Source organism: Scatophagus argus, chromosome 4, assembly GCF_020382885.2.
Source record: "Scatophagus argus isolate fScaArg1 chromosome 4, fScaArg1.pri, whole genome shotgun sequence".
Taxonomy (NCBI): Eukaryota; Metazoa; Chordata; class Actinopteri; family Scatophagidae; genus Scatophagus; species Scatophagus argus.
The window spans coordinates 20,132,311-20,152,479 of NC_058496.1; the positions used below are offsets into that span (position 1 = coordinate 20,132,311).

Below are 20,169 nucleotides of genomic sequence, written 5' to 3' on the forward strand. Positions count from 1 at the left end.
GGACATACTGTAAAACTGCCAGGATGGCTTTGGCACCCTCCATCCTAATGTGTGATATTTTGTATTGGAGAATCTATTCACCTAACTGCACATTAGGAACAAGAAAATAACATTGTTTTGTGTAGCTTCTAGTATCAACACTTTGTTATAGAGAACCGTTTCTCCCTCTTCTGACAGAATAAGGGAGGTAATTGAGGACTGGCTACTAATAGACCCAGGTAAATCAACAACGTTATTAATATCTGTCTGATCTATCAAAACATTTATCTGCATGTTCGTATATACACGTCAGTCACTAAGTGATAGCTCATTGCTGTACAGACATACCAATGAAGTGCAGTTCATTGGTATGTCATATTGAACTGAAGTTCAATCTGTTTGCAAAGCTGTAGTCAACAGTGAGGACACTGAGGTCTTGTCCTCCGTGATCGTTATGTCTGTTTTAGGGGAAAGTAAATCAATTAAAACAGATTGCATTTTCTCCACTAGAATACATTGAGAGATCAAATTTATAGAAAATGTAATTTATCATTTAAACTTAGAAATAAAGTGTAAATTTTTGTCATAAAACTTAAAAATCCAGAAATTTTACATTTGTTTGATGGTCAGTGAAAATTGTCTTGCCGGGTGACGTTGTGCAAAGGATGTTTTTACTCAAGACCTCATTAATTTCTAAAATGCTGGCTGTGTCCCCAGCTCTGGCATAAATAATAGTTAGAAAAAAAGATTTTCTGTTCCTTGAATCTGATAGAGGGTAGCAAATGAGCACCACATAATGAAGATTCGTGCACATTGATGATTTGCACAGAAACAATCGTGGTGGGGAAACATCAAGCAAAAACAACCGGGTCAGATGCAAACTAGAGTGGTTTTTATGTCTGAGAATGGAGACTCTGTGAACTCTTTTTAGTTGCAAAACACAGCTCAGCGTTAACTGGGATGTAAATATGATAGCCATGACCACAGATGAGTGTGTGTGTTAGGTGTGGGAGCTGTTTGTGAAGAGATGACCTTGTGCAGAAAGCCTGTTTCCGCTTTGAAGCAGATGAATTGCTGAATTTTCCGGACAGACCTGCCTGAACACTTCCTCAGTAGGGGTTCTTGTGGACGCTAGAACAACGGTGCTCACTGAGGATCCATTGTGATGTCCACTTTCTCACACTTACCACAGCCAAATGAGCCCTGTGTATTTAAACCTCTCCTACAAAAGACACAAATGGCTGAGTATTTAAGGCTTTAGGACACCTTTTTAAATTCTCCTCTTTTCTTGTTCTAGTACAGCGTGTTTTTCCAAGCTCTGACTGTTTGTTTTTCCCCTGGAAGGAGATAGTTTGCGACTCTGAGGCTGCTGCCTAAGTGAGAGGATGTGTTATTCATCCAGTGCCGGGGCCAGTGTATAATCTCACTGGAACACAGAGTGGCCTTTCACATGGACTTCCCCTGTGCTCTGAAGCTGTTCGGTCTGCAGCAGTGTTTTCCTCAAGCAGTCAGTAAAGCACTCTGCCTCTCAGCTGTGTCCAGTGAGTTTGTTTGATTTCTTTGTCATGGCCTCTGTGGATGTCATCCTGTCAGTCTGTTGGTCTTCCAGACCTCTCTGAGGTGACTGGGCTTTATCCACCCCCAGTTTCCGGAATCCTCTCTTTCCTGTTTTCGAGCTGTGCTGAACCAGTTTTGTAGCCTCTTGTTAACATACCTTACCACTACTGGACACCTCTGCCTTGTGTTTTATCACTGCTGTTCGAGAATGTCGTTCTGCATCTGCCAGCCACCACATCCCTGACGACAGTAATGATGATAATGATGATGATAGGCGCTGGTGAGTCAGGGGTGGCTGACAGTAATTACAGGATACAGAGTCTGTTGATCCTCATCTTCATGGTGTCCTGAAATGTCTGAAATCACAGGGATGACGAACACAACATATATTTCTGACTTGTTACATATGTTTAGCACGTACTTAGGTAATGTAAACCCTGTGGCTTCTTGTCCAAGAATGATGAGTCCTTTTTTGTCCGCTTCAACTGATTTTTCTGGAAGAACTGTGCTTTTTGATTTGCGAGGTTTGAGGCCTCTTTGATTTGTGGACTAGTTTTTTTAGGTTCTCTCTGATCCTGAAAACACTCAGCTGAAGTAGATACACACTGTAAAACAAGGCTGGCATAAGTGGAGCACGTGTGTTGCCTCTGCAGTTTTGTAGGCTTATCTACTTGCCTGGCACGAGCCCTCAGTGCCTGCCGTGGGCTGTGTGGATTTGTGTAGGTCACAGGTTTATGAAGGTTAAAAGAGGATTTGATAGGAGGACAAATGGCAGCAAAACACATTGCTTCGTGTTTATTGTCAACTAAAAGTAATCCTGACCTTTTTTTTTATTTTTGGGCTTACTGTACAGGGGATGGACAAAATAACAACAACTTATGTTAGAATACAATTCAGTTGTGGACTAATTAACACCCCTGGGTACCCTGGGGAACAACACGCAGTAATTTAATAAAACACGAATACCAACCAAAATAATAAATTATGATGGCCATATTTTGAGCCAGGACCATAACATTAGGATGTAATCTCTCCCTTTTTTCTGTTGTTTGTTTTTGCAGAGGATTCTGTGGGTTTGCCACAATGAGTGATCCTTTTGATATGACACATAGTTATTTGAACTAAAGTTTACATTAAATACATTGATTAGTGCAGCATCAAGGCCTCCATTATTTCAGCTGGTACTGCCATTTATTGGTGTATATTCCTAAAGCAATTTCTACTTAATATAATACAACAAGCCACTTTCTTTTGGGGCTTCATGGCCATTGTCCATTTCGAAATTCATCCCTGAGCCCAATACAACAGCAGCAAGTATCATCTCAAAAGTTTCCATACGTGTTTTTGACACAGTGTTGACAAATTTGATAATCTACATAATAGAAGTATGTTTTGCTAGGTTATCATATCTAATCTTATTTCATTGTGTAGGAATTTTTGTCAAATATACTTTTTATGTCAGCCTTCATAACACTGAAATGAACCGTGAAAAGACTGTGGCTTCCCAACAATCTTCTCAAATCAGCTCCTACTTTATTGGCCCAGTGTTAGAGTACTGGGTAGTTTGCCTCATTTCCCATGCTGTTTGTCCATGTTCACTACATGACTTAACAGTTTAATGACACACCATGTGACTATTGTCCTTTGTTTCTCACAGAGGCTTCCTACAACGAGACCCCTACATCATATGGCTATGACCTGGAGCACTCGGAAGAGAACCAGCCTCACCACGGCCCTCTGTCCTTTACTGGATCTCCTTCATCCTCGCCACGACTCCGCACCAAGAGCCAGAGCAGCAGAGACACCCAGTCCACGGGTTCTCTGGAGTCCACGCTGTCGGTAATGTTACTGTGTCGGTTCCCACCAACACGACATGTTGACACACGTTAACTGTGTCTCTCAGCTCACCGTGCTACTGCTGCTACTGCTGCTGCTGCTGCTGCTGCTGCTGCTCTCCCCCTCATCTTCCTCGGTCTGCTCTGCTTGTTCCCTGGCTACTGTGCTGTCTTTCACTATCCTTTCTCCATGCATCATCCAACGCTTTAAGCAGCTTATATAATAATATGAATTTCCCATAAAGCGTCAAGCATCTTGATAGCGTGTGATGTTAGACTCTCACTGCCTGATAAATGCCCACAACTTTCAAACTCTTGGCTTTCTGTAGTTAATGACATCGCTATGAGTTTAAAATCAGTGGAGTAACCTTTAGATAACTGCAAAGGAAATATCCTGCTTTTCAGTATGAAGCAGAGCATGGCTGAAAAACATTATACATGCTCAGCAAACATACTGTGGTTGAACAGATGTTACAAAGACACCCAGCTCCCTTCCCCCTCTGATCTGTTCTTGCCCTATCCGTGGTATTCTTATCCTCTGATGTGTACACTTGGTGATCTTCAAAGCCTAAATCATGGTGAGGAGGTGGCATGAGGGGGGACTTGGGGGCTCACTCAGCATGCAGCTCTTTTTTAATCTAACTGATATAATAGCAGGATGCAGCCCTTCTCATTGCTCCAGTGAGTTTCTTACAGACATGATAGCCCACACCGGGATGACTGATGACTTTGACCTGTTTGGAATAACAACCTGTGGACTAGAAACACATTTATCTTCCTTATAATGTTAAGGGTCTCTGGTGTAGGCCTCTTGGAATGTAAAACTCCTACACAGTTTAATCAAATGTAGTCTGTCCCTGATCCCACAACAGCAGTATCTGAAGCCAGGGTTATGCAGAGGTGTGTAGGTGCTTTATTAGTCTAAGTCTAAGTCTAAACCCATTTAAGTTTCCATGTCACATGAGCCTGTCATTATGAGTCTTTTGTGATGGAGAATGCCTTTCCTTCATGCTTGCCGTTTCTTTTCTCTCCCCACTGTGTCTGCATCAGGTGGAGTTGGATCAGGAGAAGGGGCTGGAGATGAGGAAATGGGTTCTGTCAGGAATCCTGGCCAGTGAGGAGACCTACCTCAGCCACCTGGAGGCCCTACTCATAGTATGTCTAAATTATAACACCCAGTGTTTGGAAGGTTATTTTTGAAATGTAAAGTCACAGATTACTACTTACCTTGTTAAAATATAAGAAGTAATATAGCTGTTTTAATTACTTCATTAAGCTAATGTGGCATATTACATTTGATTTTTTTTTTTTATTAGTTTTTAACAGTTGTTTTAAGATTGGTATTACATACATCTCAGACCCACATAAATATCAATCAAATCAACCAATCAAAGTGATGTACACATTTATCCACCAATAATCATAATTCAGTAATATACAGCTGAGCAATTCTGAAAAATAGGTGCTTTTAATTTTGGTACTTAAAGTATGTTTTAATGATAGTGTTTGTACTTACTCCTTTTTTACTACTTTTTACTTGTAACAAAGTTTTTCTACACTGCTATATTGCTACTTGTAAGTACAAAATAGGAGTACTTCATTCACTGGTGGTCAACTGATCCTTGTCAGTGACAATATCACAAAAAAAATACTAAGGTGATGTTATTTCTTCTAACTGTTGAACTCATGCATTTTAACTTTGATTATTTAACCAGCCCATGAAGCCTCTGAGGGCCGCAGCCACAACTTCCCAACCGATGCTGACCATCCAGCAGATAGAGACCATCTTCTTCAAAGTGCCAGAGCTTCATGAGATCCACAAGGATTTCTATGACGCTCTGCTACCCCGAGTCCAGGACTGGGGCCACCAGCAGTGTGTGGGCGACCTCTTTCAGAAACTGGTAGGTGATGATATTTTGGTTACAAAGAAAAAAACAATAAACAATATACATGACACACCAGGCAGTCCATGTATATTGTTTAAACAATATTATCTGAGATATAATCAACAATGACAAGTATCTCCTGAGATTTTTATAGTTGAGTTATTTCATTCCATAATTTTTGGGGAAGAGATGTCATAACAATGTTTCAGAGCTAAAGCAACAAAAACTGCTTTTTCTTCTTTTGAAGTTACTTGAGTGAGAGCAGTGGGCATCTGATGGGCTGATACGAGTGTAACGTTGATAACTGTAGTTGTTTTAACTTTTTGATCAATTGCTTAACTGTGGTGTGAATGTTAAGTACAATATGACACATCACTTCGGCTGATTTAAATGCCTCTTTGGATAAGAAGGCTGAGCATCAAATAACATGAAAGCTCAGAGAATTAAATTGTGTGTTGGTTTTTGATCAAACAGACTGCCATTTGTCAAGTCAGTAACTTTCAGAAACTAATTATAGCACTACTTTAAAGCCTTGATCATTAATGATAGTTAAAAGAAGAGAGACTTACAGAAGAAAAAGGTGGGAGTCTTTGGCTGTTAGCAATGTTCAGAGATCTTACAGTGCACATGTGAGTAGACTGCCTGGAGTCATCTCCCGGCCAGATAAAAGCCTTGCTACACCACATTACAGGCAGTAAAGGGGAACAAAACGCTCAATAGGAGGTCGCTGAATAAGAGCTCCCTCAGTGTTTGCCGCTGGATGAAAAAAGATGAAAAACACACAGACATGGATTTAGATACAAACACGTGAGCAAACACTGAATCACAATCGCATTAGTTCTTCCTGTAATGCTGTTATGCCGGCCCATACGTGAGCACAGCATACAGAGATGCTACAGAGTACTCAGTGGAAATCACACAGTAGTAAAATCTATCTTCTCTGTTATGGACTGAACGTAATCTACTCTCCTGTAGGCCAGCCAGCTTGGAGTGTACCGGGCATTTGTGGATAACTATAAGGTTGCTGTGGAGACGGCGGACAAGTGCTGCCAGGCAAATGCTCAGTTTGCAGAGATATCTGAGGTATGTAGTCACGCTACACACAGCGGGAAATGGGCAGGCAACTATTTGATGTTGTACAGCTGCCCGGGACAAGAGATGACGGGGCAGTTTTCAGCAGTCCTCAGAGTATAAGGGGCCATGCAGCTCTTTACAGCAGTGCTGATTGTTTTAATTATACTGTGGGGCAGTTGCTGTGATTTTATGAGACTGTTTTTTTCCTCACTATTCCCTCTTATATTATCTTCCTGCCAGAATCTCAAGGTCAAAAGCACAAAGGACTGCAAAGACCAGTCGGCCAAAAATTCACTGGAAAGTGAGTACTGAGTGAAATGAATGGCCAGCCTCCACGTGAATCAATATTGCTATAAGTAGTTTAGCTGTGACTCGGTATGTTGAGATGACTCTTCCTCTTCCACAGCTCTTCTCTACAAACCGGTGGACCGAGTGACTCGCAGCACACTTGTTCTGCATGTGAGTCAATCTTCCTAACACAAATCTGAAGCAAGATCTTGTGTGTGCTGAGAAAGTTTGGAGGATTGAATTTGTCCACATTTATTCTGTTCTAGGATCTACTGAAGCACACACCCTCCAGCCACCCGGACTATCCGCTGCTACAGGATGCCCTGCGCATCTCGCAGAACTTCCTGTCTAGTATTAATGAAGAAATCACACCACGCAGACAGTCCATGACAGTTAAGAAAGGAGAGGTCAGTGTGGAAAGCTAAGTTACTACATCATCTTGGGGTTATATTTTGATCCACTTTCAAATAAACGTGCTCAGAGCCACTGAAAAACCAAATTCAAATAACATGTTTTAGTAGAAATATCAACAAGAGTCAGCTGGTGCATTTTTATGTTGAATAGCTCCTGTAAGTGAGACTGAAACTTTGATCGATCAATGCTGGATTTGTTGGTTATTCACCAAAATAAATTGTTGTGCTTAATATTCACCAAGGGCTTGAGAACAGGACAAATGAAGAGAAGGTACAGCGTGTTCCCTTTATGGAGCACTTGTTCCCTTTGCCAAGAACAATTTCAGTGGTTTGAGTGGTGTGGTGGCCCAGCGACCAGGCCTGGTACCACAGTGTCAACTCCCTGTGCCGCTCCAGCTTTTATATGGTCCAGCATATGCGTCATTAACCCCACCCATTTTTGGTGGTCTGCTTACTCTCGGATGCAACAGTATTTTGTAATACAGACAGCATTTGTTTTCTGACCTTTTTCACAAATATCCAATATTAGAAGTAATAAAGCCTCTTGTGAAATGTTTCGAAACACAGACATTGACATGAGCCCAGAGCTGTGATAACCCTCATGAGACTGCACTGAGGTAAAGTGGTGCTTTGAGCTAAATGCTAAGGTCACATTGCTAACGTGCTCACACTGGCAAAGCTAACATGTTAATGTATAGTACATTATAATGTTTACCTGGTTTAGCATTTTTTCATGCAAATATTTGCTTTATAGCCCTAAACATAAAAGACAGCTGAGGGTAATGATGATATCATATGGTGTGAAGCGCTATTTATAGCACTGGACAAATAAATAACTTGGCCTGATGATTACTTGAAGAGTAAAGGGATGAGCAGACTTATCACAAATAATCCTGGGCATAGGGGCGTTCTGAATGTCTGTACCAAATTTCATAGCAATCTGTCCAAAGGCTGTTTGATATTTCAGACTTACTGACAGACTGACATTGCTATCCAAAGAGCCTTGCTGCTATTAAAACATGATTAAAGAGAGCATGTTATGGAGTTATCTCTTACTGAAGTTCTTGATTGACAGAACACTTGATTATATGGTATATATGGGTATATGGTTTACATATCATAACAAAAATGAACATACTGCCCAGTATTTTAGAACATTTTCACTTATTTGATTTTCTCACTGAAGCAGCCACATTCAGGATTTCAGGATTATATCTGCCCCCATCATTTGCGTCATATCTTGACTGTTGACAGTAAAAGGCTTACAGCACAAGGTGTCTGGAAGGTGCAATAAAATCTCTGTGAGTCAGGTTGTTGCTGACTCATTTCAGCCTGTCTGCTTTAGTTGTGAAGGAAGTGGAGCATAGAGGAAGCTTGTGACAAAGCAGTGCAAACACTGGAGGCAAGAGGTCTCTGTGTTGCAAACCGGGAAAACCTGTTGATTACCTCCATGCTCACTCCCATCCTTCCTTGCCGCAGTGTCAACTCTGCTTCCCAGAAATGACCTGCAGCACTCCTTATCATGTTAACTGTCCAACCAGCCTTCTACACTGGGCGTGTACCGCCTTAGCCATTGCTTCCTGCCCCCCCCCCCCCCCCCACACCACACATCTCAGGGCTCTGATTCAGCTGACCTGACCAAGAACTTCCTCTGTTTTTCCTGGGAACTGGCTCTGCCCTCCAGGATGGGATATTAAATCAAAGAAAGTGCTTGGGAACATTCCTCTGTATATTGTCTAGGAAGTTTGAAACCACACAAGGAGATTGACAGATAACAAGCCAGCACATGACAATCAGTGTGAAATACGCGTTGTTGTTGTTGTACGTGATCAGCTCTTGACTAAATTTGTGCCCATTGTTGATGTCTCGCACCGGGGCTGCCTGTAATTACCATGACCATTTAAACCCATGAGTTGGTAAAGCCTCACCTCTTGTACACGCCTCACTGCTCAACCTCTCATTATGGCACATAACAAAAAATCAGTGTCAGGAGGGTGGGAGCTCTGTGCAGTCACAGTTCTTGTTTTTCCATTGGATTATTGACTATTTGTGGTCTTGTTTGTGTCACCAAACAATAAGTGGATGTCACCCTGCCATCCCTTTCTGAAACCAGGACAGTACTGAACATGTTTGAGGGCCTTGCCAATGGGCCTGTAACCGTTCAGTGCTGAACTGGAGTGTGCAGAAAACAGAATAGGGAAACCATGCTGCAGTGATTTCCTTGTTTTTGTCAAACTGTGGTTGGTGTGGGATGGCAGAGTCTCACATGGGCAGTGTCACTGTAAACAGTCTCACTCCAGAGGTCAAAAGGCCTGGGTGGGGTGGGGGCTGTATACTGATATATGCTATGTATATTGCTTTCCAAGATCTTTCTGGAGCTGTCTCACCACCCTCCCAAATTAATTTTGTTAGATGTGAGCAGCTGTTCTGTCTCCTATGTGCATTGCATTGTGTCATTAAAGGGCATGGAATATTTATTGTGCAATGTTGTGCATGAAATGCAGAAAATTCATGGCAATCCCTCCAGTAGTTGCTGTGACATTTCCGCGTGCACCGGAGTGGCAGGCTGATGCTCGACATTGCCATTCACAGAGCCGAGCTGCTCACACGGCTTTAAAAGATCATTATCGATGAGAGCATCAGAGGTTGAATATGTCTAAAAATGCATCATTCCATTCATTCTGCTGATGATTGGAAGAACATGCTGCACTCGCTTCCTTGTTTTCGTCACATCACTTTTTTTTTTTGCGGTTGTTTTGTTTACTGTTATGAGGTTGGGTCACATTCATCTGATACCACAAACTGTACAATAATCACAAGCATGCACAAACATCAGCACATAATCGCTGTTTTTAAAACCCAAATGAAAGCATGTTTAAACTGAGCCTGAATGTAAATCGTAAATACTGTACCTTCAGCTTTTGCAGCTATTTGCCTTTGGTTTAAACTAACAAAACATCACTGAGAATTGGGATTGTAACTGAGACAAATGAGAGTTATATACCATCAGTGTAATAACACGATTTCCCTTTGGCAGAACCGTCAGCTGCTGAGGGATCGCTTCATGGTGGAACTGGTCGAAGGTTCCAGGAAACTCCGTCACGTCTTCCTCTTCACCGACCTGCTGCTCTGCACCAAGCTGAAGAAACAGGCTGCGGGGTGAGTCTGGGTCGGCATCCAGCCCAAGGTTGCATATGCAGGCTTGTGACCCGGATGATCCACTGGTTTAAATCTTGGGTTGTGGAATGAGAGTCGATGCTCCCAGACAAAATTGTGCTTCACTGAAAATAGTGTCATTTTGACCAGCTAGTGGTTGCAGTGGGGAGATGAAGATTATAATTCATTCACTGATTTAAAAGCTTGTGAGTCATACTTTTGGTTTCACTCTTCTCAGTAACCGTTCTTGTGAAAAACATGTCTGGGCAAATGAGTTTAAAAACTCATGTCATTATACACACACCTTGTCCTCCAACAGAAAAGGGCAACAATATGACTGTAAGTGGTACATCCCACTGGCTGATCTGATCTTCCAGACCATCGAGGACTGTGAGTCCACCCCAATCCCTCTGGTCCAGGATGAGGAGATTGATGCCATGAAGATCAAAATATCCCAGATCAAGAATGAGATTCAGAGAGAAAAGGTGAGGACACTGAGCAGGGAAACACAGACACCCACATTCACCAAACACAAAATACAAGTAAAGCTTGACAGAATTCATCACACTCTGAAAACAGCAGAACAGCTGCAGCCTTGTACCAAAGTTTAGAGACAAAGTAAGAGACAGAGTAAATGAGGAACTTAAAGATGAGCACATGTGAACAAATTGCTGTATTACGTTAATGCTGTTCCTGTTAATCTATAGAGAACCACCAAAGGACCCAAAGTGATCGAGCGACTGAGGAAGAAGTTGTCAGAACAAGAGTCTCTGCTGCTTCTCATGTCACCAAGCATGGCATTCAGAGTGGCCAACAGAAATGGAAAAGTGAGTCAGGGCTCTTGAAGAAGGAATAATTCAACATGTATAAAAAGCAGTGTGCTTTGATTGATGAAATGATATCTATATTCCCTGATGAATTTTTCATGCACATTATAATTGGAAATTTTTTCTACTAGCAATAAACGTCTTTTTCATTGGGTTTCTGCTGCCCTCTGCTGTTGATAAGGTGACACTACAGCATGCAAGGCTTGAAAATTCAGTTCATCTTGTCTCAATTTCTTTCAGGGTTTCACATTCCTCATCTCCTCTGACTATGAACGAGCCGAGTGGAGGGAGATCATTCGCGAGCAGCAGAAAAAGTGTGAGCTTTCCTGCAGTCAGGATTATTATGATAAGGATTATTATGATAATCCTGACTGAGTTTTTTTTCTTTAATTTTAATCTCAGAAATTCTTTGTGTTCTTTAACTTTGTAGTGTGAGACTTTTGCATAAAAATGAAGGTCTAACACATTCAATTACATGTTTAAGAGCTATGCATAAATATCCATCAATTCTTAAAGACGTATTTCATGCAATCAATACTGGCTCACCCAAAATGCTCTTGCTGTTGCTGATACAATTTTAATATAAAGTGAAAAGTTGACAGAATTTCTGTTTTTACATTTTGAAAATTTTCTTAAAATGAGATTTCAAGAATAGATTTGTGCGTTTTCAACATGAATCCATTGCTCGTCTATTGTGTTTCATATGTTGTCTTTCATAAGTGCTTGAGCACCAAGATACATTGCACAATAAATAGCCTCCAACTCTGAAAGTTACAAAGCCCTTCTTGTAATTATGTATTTTCCTCATGTAATGTAATAAAAGAATATGATTTGTACAGAATATTTAAGGTGGGGTAGTTCACACACAAAACAATAGGAATAAGAATTTCAGAAGCCACATTATTTCAAATAGATTATTTTTTGTGACAGTTTTAATGTCATATCTGTGACCTGCAGGTTTTAAAAGTTTCTCTCTGACCTCTCTGGAGCTGCAGATGCTCACTAACTCATGTGTGAAACTCCAGACTGTTCACACCATTCCAATGACCATGAATAAGGAAGGTAAGGTTCACAATGCATTGTACTTTTCAGGGTGTAATGTACATTTTAATTTACCTGCAATTTTTTTTTTGGTCTTAACCTGCGTAATCTCACTGCTACCCACAGATGATGAATCTTCTGGTTTGTACGGCTTCCTAAACGTCATTGTCCACTCTGCATCAGGCCTGAAACAGAGCTTGAGTAAGTGGCTTATCCTCCTGTTTTTGACTAGAAATCATCTCCGTGATAATTCTAGAGGTTGCACATGGCGTCACATCATTCTCTGCAGGCTGTCAGCTGGGAGGGCAGCTGCAGGGGAACAAGTGGGATTATCCCGGAACACTGTGTACAGGCCACCTCAAATATATCTTACTCCACGCACTGCCTGCTCAAACTCTACTGTGTGCTCTCTGTTACAAAAAGTGGGCAGACAGTAGTCAGTGGCATGTTTCAGCCAGCAGGGAGTACACTTCTCTCGTTGATATTTCTTAATTAATGAGTAACATTAGACCTGTAATGACACCAGAGACAGAACACTGGCAGGACAAACATTCCAGAGTCATCATACAGTGCATCATGCATTTTGATTCAGCTGTTAAAACAGCCTCTGCTTGTGCCCTTTAGACCTTTACTGCTCTCTGGAGGTGGATTCCTTCGGCTACTTTGTCAACAAAGCCAAAACACGTGTGTACAGAGATTCTACGGAGCCCAACTGGAACGAGGTGAGAGTACTGATCAGAGTGGAGAAAGTGAATGAGCAGTATCTTGTACCGTACATTGTTGTGCACTGGGCTGTAACCCACAGTAACATGCTTTTGGTCTGTTTCCATGCTAGGAGTTTGAAATTGAACTAGAGGGCTCTCAAACTCTGAGGCTACTCTGCTATGAGAAGTGCTGCAACAAAACCAAGCAGAGCAAAGAGGATGGAGAAATCACAGACAAGATCATGGCCAAAGGACAAATAAAGGTATAGACTAATTAGAACAGATTTGGGACGAATACTTTAGCTCAGAATTGCTCGTGTTCTTAGGAACTACCTGGGACACCACATGGGTACAGGTTGATTATGTTAGTTTGCCAATGGGCTGGTTGCACAGCAGACATTTTGACTTGTCAGCTGGAAAAACACAGATTTAGGATTTATTTAGGTTTTTAAAAAAAAATTATATATATATATAATATATATATATATATATATATATATATATATATATATATATATAATATATATATATATATATTATATAATATTATATAATATGACGATATTAACTTTAGCGTAAATGCACATGGCACCAGAGCAGAAAAAAAAAAAATCAATCAGTCAATATTTATGGACTCAGTAGGACCCCAAATCTATGTGGTTTCACTGACATTGACAGGACAAACAATCCTCAGCTGTGTGGAGTGAACTTGCTCCCTCTATTGATTCCTGCATCTCCACAGTGGTGACTTTTTGCTGAGTGCAGGGCCTTTTTTTGACTAATCTTGGCCTGTGGAGCCTGCTTCAGCTTCAACCCTGATAGGGTGTTGTGACAGGGCGGATTAGACTTTGGGTTGACCAAATGTAGCTGTTGGCACTGCTCCAGAGCGTGACAGAGTGAGAGGGACACAGAGAGCTCTTTGATCAGCCAGTGAAGGGATTTTCCTGCTGGACAGGTGGGTCAAAACACTGATCAGCTGCTGGCCTCCTCACTCAGATACTTGCCATGTTATTCAGGAGCCAACAAAGTGGACATCTGTCAGTAATTTTCATCTTTCAGACTGGTGGTTACAGTTGGAGTTACAAATAGTTTTAAAGAGATGTGAAAAGGCCCATGGCCCTTTAACATATAACACTAACTAAATGATAGCATTTCATTGCCATGAGAATCGGAGTCTATTAGCTGAGGCAGGGCCGTAACTGGAAAACAAACGATGACTTCTTATAGAAAGAAGAGCCTCTGCTTAATGTAACAGTTCAAAAAGGGTTATATCAAGGGTTTGTAGTTACTGGCATGAGAGAATCCTGTTCAGGCTACCTGAGATGCTAGATTACCAGCCAGCGGCGGGCGTGAGCATGTTGGTAATGAGGGTAGGAGGGGATTCGCAGGAGTTAATCCCCCAAATCCATCTGGGAAGTAGAACAACACAGAAGCAAGCGTGGTCGGCTGCCTGCTTGGCTTTGTTCCTTTTTTAAATTCCCACTGGAATGAAACAATGCCAAAATGTGAAGATGGCACAGAAAGTTTAGTAAAGATTCAACTGGGCTGCATCAGTGAAGATTGTCAAGATTGTTCGAGGAGATGTGATCAATGACTGGTTGTTCAGGGAGGAAAGACCTGCTGCTCTTACACTTTAGAAAACAGAGTTATCTGTGGAACATCGCTGGTTTCTGTGTTCATCATTAGTCGGTGAAAGCAACATTTAAGAGCTGAGAAAAGCTCAAGCCAAAAAGAATGGGTGAGAGTAATCCTAATGAGGAGGAGAGCGTGGATCAGGCCGGCAGCAGTCTAGAGGAAGAGGGAGACACAGCTCCAAGGAAACCCTCAAGTACAGGGGCCCGTCTGTGGGACAGAGTCCGCAGCAGTCTGCTCAGACCAAAGGTAAACATATGGACAGTGTACTGTGGACACATCTGGAGGGAGGTTATTGTGAAGGATGGGAAGCTGCATTTGAGGATTTAAGGACAAATTTATCTCTCTTTTTTTCTTCTATTTTTTACTGTCATACAGTGTGTCGTTACTTCTGTTTGAGATTTAGAACCAGGATTTTACCACCTGTGATTCTTTTTTTTTTTTTACGTAAAAGAAAATACATTTCCACTGAACAAAGGATTATCTGAATGAGATTTAGTGGTTTCTTGAGTGAAAGCATGTCTGCCATGTTGGAGAGGCAGGGTGCTTAGCAGTAAGGACATGATGTTATCACATTACTCATACCTGATCACTGTAAATAAAGCTTGGCAGCCTGGTATTAGTCAAATGACTAAAATAGATCAGTGACACGTTAACACTATGTGGTCATATGAAGTTTTAAGTTTATGTGAAGCAGAGTGAAATAATTGAGCAGGTTATACGTATACTTACTAGTATTTATTTACCCATACAGAAAGTAAGCTTAACTGTCACTGCATTTCACTACTCAAAATTCCTGTGTTTACTTTTAGTGTTTTAATATAACCTCGGTGCACATGTTACTAATATAAGCAAAATGTTATCCTGGTTTTTAACTCTTAATCTGAATGTAAAAATAATAATAATAATAATAATGATGATGATAATAATGAGATTTGAAATAAAAAAAATGTGCCATGTTTTTATGTTTTTTGTTTTGTAGCTTGATCCTCAGACATTGCAAAATAAAGACTGGCAGAGGACAGTCATCGCCATGAATGGGGTGAGTGATTTTATCTAACCCAGTACAGAGGCAAGATTAACAACAACCTTCAAGTTGGCTTCTGGTTCACAGCACTTGATTCTGAGATTTTAAAACGAAAGTTAAGGGAAAGAGAAATGATCATATTTAGCGGCTGAGTTCTTGTACCACTTGTACCAAAATTATTAGATACCGTAGTCCAAGTCTAACAAAAACCACTATAACTAGAGACCTGGACAAGTTTAACAAGGATTTGTTGAAAAATATTTAAAACTCTTTTTTAAAATTTATGAAGCATTTATTCTATTTTTTAAAACAAAAGCAAGGCAATTTCACAGCTTTTTCTGGATCCACATTTGAGTGGGTTCAGCTCAAAACCAACTTACAACTTAGATTTTAATAACTCTGCTGCTAAATATAATAACTTCTTAACTCTTCACTTAACCTCCATTAGAAGTTGTGAACCAGAAGCCAACTTCAGTGTTGCTGATAAAAGTGTTTCATGTAACACAAGCTGTTAAAGATAACCAACGGTAATGGATGAAGCTCTGACAGTGCTGCTTGATAACACTAGAACACAGATACAAGTACTGAAGTGTGACTATCTAACTTTTAAAGAATAAATAATACCACTAACATATTCTTCCTCTTATAAATGAACAGTTGAATTCATGAGCAATAAAATGCATCCTTCTTAAATTCAATTTGTTTCAGCTTAATTCAAAACAAATATTGCTAGCTGGTACCTGATGTTAGCTAATGTTTGCACAGCTAATATTGCTAGTTTGCTGACTCCTCTGACCTTATGCTAGTGCTAAATGTTGTGTTTTAGCATTTATTTTTATCATGCCAATGTCACTTGTGACCAAAGTCTTTTCTCACTAGTTGACATGAACTCACAGGTGTCAAAAATAACAGTTTTTCTTCACTTGTTTCAGATTGAAGTGAAGCTTTCAATGAAGTTCACCAGCAGAGAGTTCAGTCTGAAGCGAATGCCTTCACGAAAACAGTCTGGTGTCTTTGGAGTGAAGATCAATGTAGTAACTAAGTAAGTCAGTGTTTTTTGGGCAACTCTGCTCCAGCTGACTGGAAGCTAGCTTTGGTCTGTGTGCCTTTTGACTTTTCACACTTTAAACATTAACATGTCATCTCTCTATTTAAGCGTCCCAGTAAAGCATTACAGTGTGACAGCGAACAAGCATATATCATTATTGATCTATTTACACCTGTACTTTTTCCTACTGTTCTTCTGTGTAAAGGCCCTTTGACTAGTGCTCCATACCAAATGAACAGTATACCATAAAATGTGAAGTCAAAACAGTATTAGCAGCATCAATTAGCTTTTTAACTGTGTACCAACTGGTTGCATTTTCCAAGTAAACCTGGTCTGTTGATGGCAATAGGGCGTAACATACATTCCACACTTATTTCATCCATGGTCTCTTGCATGTAAAACATTTACTGTATATGATGTGTTGATTTCTAAGTTTTAAAACTTGTTTCTGTGTGACAATGTCCACGCCAGACGAGAGCGCTCCAAGGTTCCACTCATTGTGAGACAGTGTGTGGAGGAGATTGAGCGCCGAGGGATGGAGGAGGTGGGAATCTACAGAGTGTCTGGCGTCGCAACTGACATCCAGGCGCTGAAGGCTGCCTTTGATTCAAGTGAGTTCACTTGGAATTTGATTTCTCGGCAAAACTGATAATGTACATGTAGACACCCTCTCCTTGCCCTTTTCACAGTATGCATTCAGTAATATTTTCGTGACTGTTTTCTCCACTCCTGCGCAGACAACAAGGATGTGTCGGTCATGATGAGGGAGATGGACGTAAACGCCATCGCTGGAACACTGAAGCTGTATTTCCGCGAGCTGCCAGAGCCTCTTTTCACTGATGAGTTGTACCCTAACTTTGTAGGAGGAATCGGTCAGTCGCCACTTGTTTTTCTTAGCGGTGGTCAGGAGGGTTGGCAGTAAATGCAGTTGTGAGTTGTGACACAACCACATTCTCGTATGCTTTTGCCTTGCAGCTCTCTCTGACAGTGTGGCCAAGGAGAGCTGCATGCTCAACCTGTTGCTGTCTCTACCAGAGCCCAATCTGCTGACCTTCCTCTTCTTGCTCGACCACCTTAAAAGGTAAAAGACCATAATTAAAACCATATTTGAGCCTTTGTGTGTCAATTTGTCAGTTGTTCATCTTTAAAAGAATATTTGTCTTTGTCATCATTTTACTGTGTGATGATAGGTGAGACAAATATGTTGATCTAGTTGAGTGTTCAGGAGTGTCTAGGTTGTTTTTATTTATTGTTGAATATTATTGATTGTAACAGTAGTTGCCAAAGGTAACTGCAAACCTGTGGTAATGTGTGGTTTTAATAATACTTGAAAATCTTACAAAGCACACATACATGCTTTAGACCAAATGAACGTACCTTTTAGAGGAAATAATTGTTCATGTTTTGTGTTATAGGGGAAATGTTTGACACGTGGGCAGTACAGTTCACAGAGAGGTTTTGCAAATTAGCAACCTTAATATACATTACTGAGTCAATTCACTGACATAAATATATGTGACATTTCCTCATTAAAATGTCTTAAATGACTAGGCCTCAACTAACAACATTACTTGTTTTTATTGTTATATCCTGTTTGGGTTGTGCTTTTGTGAGTATCTACGGGTTGAATGTTATTTTTGGCTTTGTTCTTACAGGGTGACTGAAAATGAGAGCGTCAACAAGATGTCTTTGCACAATCTGGCCACAGTTTTTGGCCCCACTTTGCTTCGGCCCTCTGAGAAAGACAGCAAAGTCTCAAACAGCTCACAGCCAATCTCCATGAATGACAGTTGGTCTTTAGAGGTCATGGCTCAGGTAAAACTTGCCTCAGGATATTGATAAGTGAGACAGCGACATTTAGAGTACTTCTGTTAGTCTGATCACCTTCTCTGTGTGTCTGCAGGTGCAAGTTCTTCTCTACTTCCTTCAGCTGGAGAGGATTCCAACACCTGACAGCAAACGTCAAAGCCTTCTGTTCTCTACTGAAGTTTAATGGGAACATCCTGCACTTACATGTCTGTAAATGTACTATTCAGAGGCAGAATGTTAGCTGCTCAATGTGATGGATGCTGCTGAGCAGCTTTGGCTGGCTGGTTTACTCCCAGGATGCTTAATTTAGCCACCAGGTGGAACCATCAGCACATTGTCAGCTAGAAAACAGCCATCATGACCAAAGCAATCTCTTTTGGAGATGTGATGAGTTGTGTTCTGTTTGCTTTCAAGCTTACCTGCTTTGTCAGAAAAAGACAACCCTGTATGATATATGGTCAAAATGTAGAAATTTAAAATCAATTTTTTTTTTTTTAATTTACAGTTCACAAAGCATTATGTACTGTGCTTTAATATTTTTCACTGCCCTGTTCTGTCACTGAGCACATTAGCTCCATATTCACCAAGGTGGATTTCTGCTGTAGTTAGATTTTGTAAGATACATTTCTGTGGATATATGACGGATGAAATGTTGGATGAATGGACCTATATATTTTTCTTATCTATACATGTTTTTTTTCTTCCCAGTAATGTTTGACTTGGTTGAAAGCTCATCTGTGCCAATTTTTCCCTGCTGATGACTAGTAGAAAATTTCAGTAATTACCCTTATGTTTACACACACTCTTAAATTTGTACAGAATTTAAAAGTATGAGACTGAAAACTGTAGTAATACACAGCAACATGCAGGCATGTTGACCTAACCATTGAAAGTGTTTTGTTAACTGTGCTATACAACTTGTACTGAGAACCTAACAGGTTCTCTCGGTGGTGTCCGAGCCAACTTTCACGTACATACGAGTGCTGTTTTTGAAGGTGGTACAGAGAAGTGGAAGGTAAATCATTCCAGGAAAAGGTGAGGCCTAATTCTTCCACTCATGGAATGTATATTGTGCTGTGTGTCATTTTAATTTCACCATGGTCTTTTGTCCATATCTCATATGTTTTGTGTCCACATTGTTTCTAGCTTCTGTCTGATTTGGTTTATTCAGTTGGAGTTGATGTGCTGCTCCCTGCATTCCTTCTGTGTAGTCTGACTATATAAGATAAAACCACACTGCTGTAGAAATGAGAGCACCTGCAGATAATCCAAAATGTTCCCTAGTAGAAGCACAGTAATTCACTCATATCCATGTCTGCTGGTTTATTAACATCCATGTACCTAGTATTGCTTTTAAAGCCAAGTGAAAGTACACTGTGTGCTTGCATCATTGTTTTTTTTTTTCCAAATCACTTAAAGCATCCAAACACTTCTTAGCACAAACTGTAAGGTTGTGATTTATGTGAAATAAGCAATAACTCTTAGTAATTCTTAGGATGACCAATGGCTAGTGGATCTTGTATGTATGATTTATGTAAATAAAACTTGGTAATATTATTCTTGCAATGTGTCATTTCTTACTATGAGAGAATAAACTAAAAGTCCAATCTCTGGCCCAACTGTTTTATTATGTGAAGGCTCAGCAATGTTTCAGTATAAATATGCGTAAAACTCATGCTGTGCTGTAATGTTCTCAATCCACATAATTTAATAGTTTACTAATAATTCAGAGGTGTGATATTTTAGAAATTATGTGGAAGATGTATCTACCACACAGGGGATAAACTCTAAAAAATTAACTTGGACAATATATGTGCCCGTTTGCATTACTCTAACTGAAGGTGTGTGAAGGTGGGTTATTTAGTCTAAATGAAGCTGTGCAGACTTTTGGTT

At 40.4% G+C, this 20,169-nt stretch overlaps 1 protein-coding gene and 1 long non-coding RNA gene across 4 annotated transcripts in view; both read left to right on the top strand.

Annotated features, from left to right (window-relative positions):
• Nucleotides 1-19,833, top strand: part of si:dkey-91m11.5 (PH_BCR_vertebrate and RhoGAP_Bcr domain-containing protein) — a 29,353-nt gene extending 9,520 nt beyond the window's left edge. The window contains exons 2-23 of one of the 3 annotated variants that reach the window (XM_046386226.1): nucleotides 3,194-3,375; nucleotides 4,422-4,526; nucleotides 5,087-5,272; nucleotides 6,233-6,340; nucleotides 6,572-6,632; nucleotides 6,738-6,790; nucleotides 6,886-7,026; nucleotides 10,070-10,191; nucleotides 10,508-10,673; nucleotides 10,896-11,015; nucleotides 11,256-11,331; nucleotides 11,973-12,077; nucleotides 12,183-12,257; nucleotides 12,681-12,778; nucleotides 12,892-13,023; nucleotides 15,375-15,434; nucleotides 16,352-16,461; nucleotides 16,939-17,078; nucleotides 17,205-17,339; nucleotides 17,443-17,548; nucleotides 18,123-18,282; nucleotides 18,371-19,833. In XM_046386226.1, coding sequence (XP_046242182.1) covers nucleotides 3,194-3,375; nucleotides 4,422-4,526; nucleotides 5,087-5,272; nucleotides 6,233-6,340; nucleotides 6,572-6,632; nucleotides 6,738-6,790; nucleotides 6,886-7,026; nucleotides 10,070-10,191; nucleotides 10,508-10,673; nucleotides 10,896-11,015; nucleotides 11,256-11,331; nucleotides 11,973-12,077; nucleotides 12,183-12,257; nucleotides 12,681-12,778; nucleotides 12,892-13,023; nucleotides 15,375-15,434; nucleotides 16,352-16,461; nucleotides 16,939-17,078; nucleotides 17,205-17,339; nucleotides 17,443-17,548; nucleotides 18,123-18,282; nucleotides 18,371-18,460 — 2,531 coding nt within the window. In that variant the 3' untranslated portion in view covers nucleotides 18,461-19,833. Of the gene's footprint in view, nucleotides 1-3,193; nucleotides 3,376-4,421; nucleotides 4,527-5,086; nucleotides 5,273-6,232; nucleotides 6,341-6,571; nucleotides 6,633-6,737; nucleotides 6,791-6,885; nucleotides 7,027-10,069; nucleotides 10,192-10,507; nucleotides 10,674-10,895; nucleotides 11,016-11,255; nucleotides 11,332-11,972; nucleotides 12,258-12,680; nucleotides 12,779-12,891; nucleotides 13,024-13,736; nucleotides 14,642-15,374; nucleotides 15,435-16,351; nucleotides 16,462-16,938; nucleotides 17,079-17,204; nucleotides 17,340-17,442; nucleotides 17,549-18,122; nucleotides 18,283-18,370 lie in introns of those variants that run through there. The other 2 variants (XM_046386225.1, XM_046386227.1) reach the window with 2 other exon arrangements.
• LOC124057782 overlaps nucleotides 1-20,169 on the top strand; it is a 1,110,263-nt gene that overhangs the window by 652,086 nt on the left and 438,008 nt on the right. The gene's annotated exons all lie outside the window — the stretch shown is intronic.